Below are 11,622 nucleotides of genomic sequence, written 5' to 3'. Positions count from 1 at the left end.
CCCAGCCCTCCTAGCCGTGTCCCCGGGCGCGAATGACCACCCACCCAGCCCTCCTAGCCGTGTTCCCGGGCGCGAATGACCGCCCACCCAGCCCTCCTAGCCGTGTTCCCGGGCGCGGGTGACCGCCCACCCAGCCCTCCACCCAGCCCTCCTAGCCGTGTCCCCGGGCACGAGTGACCGCCCCCTCAGCCCTCCTAGCTGTGTCCCTGGGTGCAAATGACCAGAGGGAAGACCCATGGAGCTGTATAGTCCAAGAAGGGGGTGCTCAGTGTTCGGTTCCGACTGTTGCCTTTTTAATGCTTTATCTGAGGAAGCGTTGGCATTTCCAGGCTGTGGGCCGTCTCCAGGTAACACGCAACACCCAGGAAGTGGCCAGGGCAGGCAGCTGTCAGCAGGATTCCCCTTTGAGGAGCCGTCTGAAAAGAGATTAGAATGTCTAATACCGCACGGTCGTTAACACACTCACTGTTGTAGGCACCTGGGTGTGTCCTGGAGCCACCCTGCAGCGTGGCTGGTGGAACACGGCTTCACAGTATCTGTGTGGTGCTGTCCAGCGGCCCTGTGTGTGTGCCCCACGAGAGTGGTGTGCTTTGCCTGAGAGTTGTCTCTCTTGGTGGAGGTGGCGAGCTATTCCTTCACGCTCTTAACTTCTGCATGTCACGCTTCGTGGCTGTTTGGACACAGCAGAGGAGACGGGCAAGACCCAGAGCTGAGGGCAGGAGGATGTGGCATGCACTGGACAGCCGGGTCACCTGCCCTCACCACCCAGGAACCACTGGAAGGGCAGGAGTTGTGGCGGGCTGCTGATCAACCCAAGACTGTTAGGCATTTGGGGGCCATTAAGGCCAGAAACAAGCCAGACAGGACCTTGGAAGCTGTACTACCATTCTGCTTAATAGTAACTCAGAATTTGCAGTGAGGGTTTGGGATATCCCCTGGGAACCCAGTCCTGCTGAGCCAAGTAGTTGGTTTTAGCGAATAGTCTCCTACCTGATGAAGGTGGCCACAAACCCTCGACAAATGTGCCATTGGAAGTGTTGATAAAGGGAGTCCCGTCCTCGTCTCCACGGTGTTGAGGAACACACGGTTATGAATTACAGAATTGGCTAACTGTATTACTGAATGAAAAACCAGAAAGCCCTCACACACACAACCGTGAAGGCATGCGGGAAGCCAGCAAATGGCTGCCGAGCCGAAGTGGGTTTTCAGCTGTATTTGTATGGAATTAAAGCTACTTTTAGTAACAGGTCAGCAGACACTAAGTTTGCATCAGTGGTTCCGTGGAGCTCGCTCCGACGTCCCGCTTTCCTAACCTTCATCAGGATGTGTGTGGTCGTCCCTGACCCGCATCCAGCACTTAGGATTAGTTGTGCCCGTCAGTCCCACAGTGGACGTGCCCTTTCATTTTGGGGGTAGATACCTGAGAGTGGAGTGCCTGGGTCGTAGGTGGATATACGACTGCCTGTTTAAGAAACTGGCAGATTCTTCCGCAGCGCGGCTGCCCCGTGTTGCGCTTGCCCGCCAGCGGTGCGTCCGGCTGTGGGCGTCCGGCTGTCCCACGTCCTCGTCAGTCTCGGTGTGCTCTCCTTCTTGGCCATCCTAGTTGTTTGATTGACGTAAACTGGCGTTTTCCTCCCGGTGACGAACGGTGAGTGTCTTACGCGCCTGTGTGACACCTGAACATCTCTGGTGAAGCGTCTGTTCACGTCTTTTGCCCGATGTTTGACTTGCATTGTTTTCCTTGTTATTGACTTACACGAGTTGTTCGTGTATTCTAGACAAAGCCCTTTGTCCGAGGTACAGTTTGCGGATATTTTCCCCCGGTCTGTGGATTGCCTTTCCATTTCACGATCGTGTCTTTTGAAGAGCAAGATGTTTAAATTTTGATGAAGTCCAGTTTATCTTTCCTTTTCCCCCGTAGGGTTTCTGCTTTTGTGTTGTGTGTGAAAGATCTTTGTCAAACCCAAGGTCACTGAGATTTTCTCCTTTGTTTGCTTTAGATGTTTTAGCTCTTTCACTTAGGTATCTGGTCGATTTTCAGTTAAATTTGAAGTCGAGGTTCATTTTTTTCTATAAAGATACCCAGTTGTTCCAGGATTGTTAGTTGACAAGATGGTCCTCTCTCCACTGAATTGTCCGTCTTTGTCAGAAAGCAGTTGACAACAGTACATGGTCTCTGTCCCCTCGATCGGTGGCCCTCTCTACAGCAGTGCCCAGCTGCAGTGATCACTGGCTTTGCAAAGTCTTGCCATCAGATGCACAAGCCCTCCAGCTCTGCTTTTTCCTAAGTTGTTTTGGACGTTCTGGTTCCTCTATCTCACGTGGGTCTAGAATCAGCTTGTTGGCTTCTGCACAGATGCCCGCTGGGCTCTTGGTGGGCTGGCGTGGATTCTAGAGGAGCGTGGGAGAACTGGCGTCCTGACGGTACTGGGGCTTCCCTTTCTCTGAACTGGAGCTGCCCCCAGCAGCACCTTTCCATGACTGGAAACTTGGCCTCTGAACATCGTTATTCTGATCAGTTCTGAACCTCAAAGTTAGCTCTTCTTTACAGGCACGGCCGGGGGAGGCCTGGGCTGTGGGCCAAGGAAAGGTGGGCAGGCGGCCTCGTGGGCAGAGGAACCAGATGGGCAGGTCAGGCAGGGTTTCAGGCCCCCGAGGGGGCGCTGTCTCCAGTGCAGTGTGGCCAGGCAAGGGAGAGGAGCTGGCGGCCAGCCAGGAAAGGTGTGTGCTGCCCTTGTGAGAAGTGTCCCTGAGCCGCCCAACAGAGACCAGTGTGGCCATGTCTGGGGGCGAGACCTCAGCCTGCGTGAAGCAGCCACCAGGACAAGAATGCCCGGGTGGGCTCAGGTACGGGATGTGGCTGAGGAGTGCAGGCCACTCAGGGATGTGTGTGTATCACTGACGTTGAAACGGAAACGAGCCGCCACCAGACCCCGCTGGATGCGCTGTGTTGAGGCGCACCTGCTGGCCCAGGTATCGGCCCTCAGTGGCCAAGGCAGCAACTGGTGGAGAAGCCGTGGTGCTTATCTCCCGGCGAGACCTTTACGGCTGGCGGTGTCCCTCGCCCTGCCCTCCTCCTGTGTGGAAAGGCACCGGGAACGGTCAGCATGAGGGTGGGGGTTGCCTGCAGCAAAGCCAGCTCCTGACTGTGTCCCAGTTGCTGATAACTCTGACCCTCAAATGGCATCTTTTTTATTACTTGAAGTAGCATGCTTTTGTTAGTAAAAATACCAACTACCGACGTGGTTAGTTTGCGCAGTTTTCTGGCCCCAGCTCCTCCCTCGGCCATTGCAGACTCGCAGGAGAAGCTGCCGCCTCAGTGGGGTCTCTGGCGGGGTGGGGGTGGGGTTGAGCATTTGACTGCTGGCCTGTGGTTTTGACTCATGGTCTCTTTGCAGCAGCTGCAAGCCCCTTACACATGCTGGCGACCCACGCGTCGGCGTCCGCGTCCCTGCCTACAAAGCGTCAGAATGGCGAGCCGCCAGAGCAGCCGGAGTTGAAGCGGATCAAGACGGAGGATGGAGAGAGCATCGTCATTGCCGTGAGTGTGGACGCGCCACCTACAGCCGTGCGGGAGAAGGGCGTCCAGAACTAGGCACGCGCTCTTCTTTCACAGAGTGTCAACTGTGGTGCCAAAAGGAGGCGCGCTCACCCTTCGCGTCAGACGTTCCCCTCAGCGGTAAAGGGCCCTGCGGTTGGACTTCGCCCCTCAGCACTGAAAACGCAAACCCAGGTGGCCTTAAGACTCCTTGATTTAAAAACAGAAATCACACTTGAAAAAAAACCACACACAGCAAAACCTTGATCCAGAGGCCACGGTCTCCTTCCCTGCCGAACCTCGCTGGCCGCGGCACTTAGAGTCACCCTCCAGGCCTCACTTCAGGACTGAGCGTCTCCGGGACAGCAGCGCATGACTCACGGGACGGGGCCCTCCGCACGGGGACAGACGCAGGCTGCCCCCGTGGCACTCATGAGCCGCTGCGGCAGGCGCCGGGAGACAGTATTTTGTTGTTCACATGTGGAATTAGAATATTTTGAGGCGTACTTTCTTTCTTTACAAAATAATGGGGTCGTTGACATTTCACATCACTCCATTTCTACTCTGGAAATTTTGGAATCACACAGTACTTTTCATGTGAAATTTCACTTGGGGAAAAGAAAGAATGCAGTTTTTGTTGTTTTCAGCCCATGGAATGATTTCCTCTTGTCTGTCCTGTTAGAGTTCGGATGACGCGACTCTGTGGTAGCTGCAGATGGTCTGCGTCAGGGTGGCTGCCTGATGAACTGACCCACCTCTTTCTGTGTGTGGTGACCCGACACTCCCGGGCTGCATGTGACGACGAAGCGCGGGGACGGGGGCCTGTGGCCAGCGGGTAGAAAACTGCTGGAGTCGCCAGAGCTGCACTTGACCTGCTTCTTTCTTGCTCCTTCTTGTCGTTTGTTTCTTTGCGTTGACTTTGTCCCTGGCGTCGTTTTCCACTCTGAGTGAAACAAGTCTCGCTAAGTATTGTATTCTGTTTAAAACTACAGAACTATTACCAATTCGTTTGGGGAAAAAAGATTCAATCTTTTATCACACACCCTTTTCAAACAAAGATCAAAGATCTCTCGTGACATAGTCGACATTTTAGGTGTCACCACCTGGCTTTAGAACTGACAGCTTGTCCCCGCTCCCTGCGTGGGGTGGACAGAGCTGCGTGTTCACGGAGGCCCCTGGAAGCAGGCACCCTGCAGTTAGCGTTTGGAACGTGGAGGTCGTTTTCTGATTCACAATAGGAAACCCCTGGACCTTTCAGAACTGCATCGATACTGAGGCTGGCTTCTCTCCTACTGAAGAAGAGCACGTGGCAAGGAGACAGAGGTGAGCATGACAAGTGGAAGGCCCAGCATGGCCTCAGCTCATCCCCGGGAAGAAACCGCTCGTCTTTGCAGAGTGCACTGGGGGTCAGGGCTGAGCGGCCGTGCGCGCAGACAGGGCTTTGGCCTTGCGGATTTTTTCACGTCGTCATCATACCATTATTTATTTAAATGTAGTTATTTTGGTATTTAATTTTTTTTAAAGAGAGGAGAAAGCCTGTATTTTCCTGGTGGAATGAAGCAGCTCAGAATGGTATATTTAGGCAATTTTAAAACATTTATTATTTACCTAAAGACCAAATATGATAAATCTCTTCTAAGTATTGTGTGTTGATCCACGGCATGGAGCTGTCACAATGTTCCTGCAGATATGCATATTAAAGATTATTAGATCCCGACCCACTAGCTGGCTTTATAACTCAGCCATGTCAAAAACAGACACCATCCTGTGAATGCCGCCGTCTGTGTGACTGTAGCAAAACCCAGGCCTGCAGCATGCTGGGAGTCCATGCGCCTCTGGGCTGCAGCCCTCAGCTTCCAGGTGCTTCACAGATCCGTTGGAATGCACCGTTTTGTTTCCTTGTTCGGAAGGTTGGCAGTTTGCAGAATCATTTGGACTTTCCTGTGTCCTATGTGTGGGGTTGGGCCCCTCTAGAGGCGGCAGAGAAGGAACAGCCCAGTGCTCACGTCTTCTGGCAGGGGACCAGCCGGGGAACTTCAGGCGGGTGAATGGACACAGCACCTTGTGGAGCTGTCTCTAAGGGTACTGTGCCAAGTCCTGCTGTCATCCAGGAAGTCTCAGGGTGGATTTGCCCTGCATGGGTGCAGTCCAGAAAGTGGGTGATTCTGAGCCTAAAAAAACTTTCTAGGGCTGGAGGGATTACTGTCAGGATTACGTGTAAGAGAGTTGTCCAGTTCTTAGATTTTATAGAGAAAAAAGCATGAGTTGTTTTGCTAGAAGGGCAGCATTCTAAATCATCAACTCAGACTAAAAGGTGTGCCTTTTTTCAGGTGTGAGGGTGTTCTTTCCTTTTCCCTCTGGCTGCCGTATTCAGTCAGCTTATTCACTGCACATAGGAATTTAAGAATATCAAGGAGAGGGCAGAAACAAAACGATGGATTAGCAAGTTATCACATCCCAGTTTTTCTTCCCAGCCTTTAAGGCAGTTTTTGAAGTTGGGATTGAGCTGTGAATTCCTAAGAGCCCTCAGCACACCAGGGATCACTGAACTCCTTCAGGATGCAGCTGCCGGGTGCTTTCGGGGCCACTGTGTCAACATCCCATCTCATACTCTTGAGTCTCTTAACCCAGATACACATGCAGTGAGCTCCCAGCTATCCACTTGTGATTGCTGACTGTTTATTTTGAAGAAGTCTCTGCTTTGACCTTTGCCAAACTTCTGAGCTCCCTCAGGGAATAGAAACTTAATTTCAACAGCTTTGGCCAGAACCAAACGATAATTCAAAAGGGAAACTCAACGTAGAATCCAAATTATGTGTTGCATTCCAAAGCGTCCATGGGATGATTTCTGGATTGATCTTCCTCTTGCTTCTGTAGAGCATGCGCGTGGACAGTCGAGCTCCTTAAATATACCACCCACTTCCGTCATTGTCCTCTGCTAGTATAACAGAGTAGTCGGTAGTTATGGTCAGAAGGGGGGTGGGGTGGGGGCAGTGTCAGGACTTGGGATTTCTATGCTCTGTGACACAGGATACAAGTAACAATCTTGAAGTCCTAACTTAGACTATTCTAGAAAATACAGTGGTGATTTGTGTGCAAAGATTTGAAATTTTAACAGAAAAGTACCAAGTTCCTGAAATTCAATAAAATATTTTTATTAATTTTAATTGAATACAGAGTATCATTGTCATTTTGGTAAGTATAAACTTCAGCTGGCATTTCTTTTTTGCTTTTTAACTTTGTACTCTCTCTGAGCACACCAAAGGCCTTAGAGGATTGGGGAGACTTTCCCAAGGAGTGGCTTTTGATTACTGGTATAAAGGTTCTGCTAATAGACTAGGGTTTGCATGGGAAAAAGGCAGAGTCACAGGCAGTGCTAACAAATTCTTGCTGATTTTATCTGTGGCACTGGAGTTTTAAAGTTTATTTTGAAGTTCTGGTTGTCACTACCATTTCTTCTGAAGATCTGCCCTTTAGCCTTAAGGATCAAGATCATTGTAAATAATTTGGGATGTATTCTCCCACGAGATGAAAGAGATCTTCCAGAGGTCACTGGTGTTCAAGTTCCTAAACCGTAACACTGTAATCATCTTACTACTAGAAACTCTGTGATACGGCTTGTTGATGTGCTGAAGCGTTGTCACAGGGAAGGAGCAATACTGACAATAATAACCTGGAGGCCTCTTTGGGAGCTAAAAGTGAAGCTTAAATTTAGTGTACTGGGGAAAAAATTCATAAGTGGAGGTTGCCTACACTGATACCTGAATTTAAAAACAGTTCATATTAGCATAAAAGAATTGTTTATCATATACTGAGACTATATATCCTCTTAACAAAAGGAAGCAGTCATTCCCAATTTATTTTTGTCAGATCTGTTGTCCATGTTATATTAATAGATAACTTTGAAATGCATTACAGTCTTAACTTTCCTCTTTCTCTCTTAGGAAAATCGACTCTTAATTTGTTAGGTTCACCTTGTTGAAGGTAAATGGAGTCAAAGAAGAGGTGACAGCTATTCTAGAACATAACATAGCTTTATTTTTTTAAAAAAAAAAAAAGAAAAGGAAGGAGGCCTTCGGATACAGGAGACTGCCAGTAACTAGTACAAAAGTTAATGTAGCAAAAAGCCCTGTTGGCTTTGCAGGGAAACCCCACAAATAGAGCCACATGTTATTTATAAGGAAGATATAAGGGTATATCATGAACTTACATGCAATCACCATATAGTAAGTTCAGCACTAAACATACAGAGATGAAAGAAACCCCAATATATAATAATTTAAACTTTACCCCATTTACCAGAACTTCCTGTAGGTTTTTGTGGACATACTGCGCTAGGTCAACATACCTCTTGTTACCCCTCTGCATATGTCCACAGCAATAAGAAAATCAGAATTTAAAGTCGGTCTCAGATGATACCTGATGAGATGACTATACCTAGGGCCCTGTGTTTCCTGCTTTTGGAAATAATGTCCTGCAGAGGTTCCAGTGGAATGAGCACATTCCACCCTCTCTCTCCCAATGCCAATAACTATCAATCGTTTACATCTGAAAAATGAATAAGAGCGGGCAGATTAGGGCAGGAGGATCAAAATTAGAACAACAATATGGCTATTATTTTCCTGAAATCCTCCCCCCTACACCCCATAGCTCTTGCCTTAGATTAGGAAAGCCTGAATAGCAGAATATATTAGGGATGAACATAGAAATACCCAAAAGGAGCCCTCTCCCCTCTCACCTAACCAAAGGACAAGGAGGTGGGATCCTGTGGGACAGAGACTGTGAGAGGAAATCATGAAGCTGCACGCCTGCAAGCAGCAGCCCTGCAGACCCTAAGGATGCTGAGAGAAAATCCTTTTCTCTGATAAGAACAACTAGGAAAAGGGGCACCTGTGGACCAAAGAGGGTGATGGTGGTGGTAGTGGGGGGGAGAATTCCCATTATTTTTCTCTCACCGCTTTGTCTCCAAGCTGGACCCACTCGAAGTGTGTGACAATACAAGGAGGCTAAAATCTTTAGCCAGAGGACCAAAAGAGCTCCTAGGAGACAGTAAGTGTTCGGGGAGATCATGGAGAAGAAGCTGTCTGTGACACCCTGGATTTGCCCCCAAGCTATACATGCATTGAATGGACGTAACCTGGCTTGAGGAGCAACAAGAAACTGAACTACAGTATATACTGACCCCTGGGTAGTGCACACGAGGTGCAGACCTGAATAGCTGTGCACAGACTTTGAAAACTGACACCAGAACCACAGCACACAGAAGGAGGGTGAGCACTTGCAGTCCGAACCGAGCTCAGTTAATTGCCTGCTACAGCAAAAATGTCAAAATTCTTCATAGGATTTTAACAAGATTCAGTTCCATAATATACAAAATGCCCAGGATACAATCCAAAATTACTTAACATACAATCAGGAAAATCTCAACTATCAAAAGAAACAACAATGAACAGATGTCAAGTCCAGCATATGACCCAGATGTTGGAATTATCAGAAAAAGACATTAAAGCAGTTATAACCACAGATAGTCCCTGACTTATGACATACTCGAGTTACGACAAACTGCATTTACGACCATATTTTTTTTTTTTTTAAATACCTTATCATTAGTAATATGTACTACATACAGTGTTGCAGCATGGAATTTGCTGTTAATCATTCTCAGATGTTCACTTGCAGATGTTCAAAGATCAGATATATTAAGAAAACTAAAATAAAAGAGGTACTCAAATTACATCAGAACGAACCTATGACAGAGTCATCAAAACAGAACCTCATTGTAAGTTGGCAAATGCTCTTGAATAAAAACACAAAAGATCTCAAGGGGGTAAAAATAGAAACCATAAAAAAGAACTAAATGGAATGTATAGATCTGGAAAATAACAAATGAAAAATTCACTGGATGAGCTCCACAGCAGAATAGAGATGGCAGAGAAGTCAGTACATTAATAGAAATTATCCAATCTGAACAACAACAACAACAAAAATGAACAGTCTGGGGACTTGTGGGACAATACCAAAAGTATAAATTTGTGTCCCTGAATTCCCAGAGGAGAAAAACATTGATTTTTTTTTAAAAAAAAAACTTTTTTTCAAGAAATAATGGTTAAAAACTTCCCAAACTTAGTGAAAGACATAAATTTAAAGATTCATAAAGCTTGGTGAGACCCAAACAATAAACTGAAAGAAAACCAAGTCCAGACACATCATAATCAAATTACTAAAACTCAAAGGTAACAAATCATGAAAGCAGCCAAAGAAAAATGACCCATTACGTATGGGGTGGCAACAATTTGGATAACTGCACATTCCTCATCAGAAGCCATGGTGGAAAAAGAGGGTTAAAATAAAAATCTAATATATCCATCTAAAATAACAGAAATGCCCGTGAAATAAAAATATTTGCATGTAAGAAAACTAAGAATTATTCACCACAAAATCTGCCCAAAAACAAATGTTAGTGACATCATACAAAATGGAGGAGCAGGAGGCTATAGAGGTTGATCCCTTGGCCAAAACAACAAGTGAACTGGGAAGTGCAATTGGAACCATCTATTTTGGAGCTCTAGAACCTGATCAGACACTTAAACCAATCAGAGGGGTGCTTGATGAAGGGACAGGCTGCTGATGTTTTTTAGGTGAGCCACATGCACCAACCAGCTATCATCCCATTCCTCGGCAAAAAGAGTTAGGAAAGGTTGCTGAGCAAATGGACTACTATAGCCTTCAGTTATTGAGGAGGATAAAAGGGATCCCTGTGGAAGAGTTACCACATTATAATATTCAAATGTCCAGTTTTAAACAACAAAACATAAGATATACAAAGAAATAGGAAAAGATGGCACAATTGAAAGAACAAAATGGAGAGAGAGAAACTGTCCCTACTGAATTCTAGGTAATGGACAGATTAGAGGACTTTAAAACAGCAATACTAAATATGCTCAGAGAAGCAAAATGTGGATGATGAAATAAATCAGGAAAATGATAATGGAACATTGTGAGAATTTCAATAAAAAGAAACTATATTAAAAAAAACAAGCAAATGTGGAACTAAAAAATACCATTGAATTGAAAAATTCAATGGAGGGACTCAACAGCACGTTTGAGCTGGCAGAAGAATGAATAAATGAACTAGAGGATAAGGCAATCAAAATTATTGAGTATGAAATGCAACAAGACAAAAAAGGATAAAGAAAACTGAGTAAAGGCTAATAGAATTGTGGGACACCATCAAGGGAACCAACATACACATCATGGAAATTCCAGAAGGAGAGGAGAGCGAAGGGGACAGAAAAAAATATTTGAAGAAATAACGGCAGAAAACTTCCCAGATTTGACGAAGGACATGTGAATCTCAAATCCAAGAAGCTCAATGAACTCCAAGTAGGACCAACCATCCACACTGAGACACATTATAATAACACTTTTGAAAACCAAAGATAGAGACTTCTAAAACCAGCAAGAGAGAAGTGAATTGTCACATACAAGAGAGCCTCAGTAAGATTAAGTGCCAGTTTCTCCTCAGAAACCTTGGAGCTCAGAAGGCAGTGGAGTGACATATTTAAAGTGCTCAAAGAAAAGAACTGTCACTCAAGAATTCTATTATCTGACTAATGGACCGCAACTACCACAGCCTCCACCACACTGAGTCCAGCACGACTAGGTGGTGCCCGGCTACCACCACTGACTGCTCTGACAGGGATCACAATAGAAGGTCCCGGACAGAGCTGGAGAAAAATGTAGAACAAAATTCTAACTCACAAACAGACCAGACTTACTGGTCTGACAGAGACTGGAGAAATGCCGAGTATGGCCCCCAGACACCCTTTTAACTCAGTACTTAAGTCACTCCTGAGTTCACCCTTCACCCAAAGATTAGACAGGCACATAAAACAAGACTTAACTGGGCACACCAGCCCAGGGGTAAAGACAAGAAGGCAGGAGGGGACAGGAAAGCTGGTAACAGAGAACCCAAGGTCCAGAAGGGGAGAGTGTTGACATGTTGTGGGGTTGGCAACCAATGTCATAAAACAATATGTGTATTAATTGTTTAATGAGAAACTAATTTGCTCTGTTAACCTTCA

The 11,622-nt window shown here is 46.5% G+C and overlaps 1 protein-coding gene across 1 annotated transcript in view; it reads left to right on the top strand.

Annotated features, from left to right (window-relative positions):
* FOXK2 (forkhead box K2) overlaps window positions 1-7,601 on the top strand; it is a 21,190-nt gene extending 13,589 nt beyond the window's left edge. The window contains exon 8 of the mRNA XM_023729175.1: window positions 3,399-7,601. Within this exon, the coding sequence (XP_023584943.1) occupies window positions 3,399-3,595 (197 nt within the window). The 3' untranslated portion in view covers window positions 3,596-7,601. The remainder of the gene's footprint in view (window positions 1-3,398) is intronic.
* The last annotated feature ends 4,021 nt before the right edge of the window (window positions 7,602-11,622 follow it).

This window comes from Trichechus manatus, unplaced genomic scaffold, assembly GCF_000243295.1.
Source record: "Trichechus manatus latirostris isolate Lorelei unplaced genomic scaffold, TriManLat1.0 scaffold00028, whole genome shotgun sequence".
NCBI classification, from domain to species: Eukaryota; Metazoa; Chordata; class Mammalia; order Sirenia; family Trichechidae; genus Trichechus; species Trichechus manatus.
The sequence above is the reverse complement of the archived record's forward strand: the minus strand, read 5'-3'. Positions and strand labels throughout refer to the sequence as shown.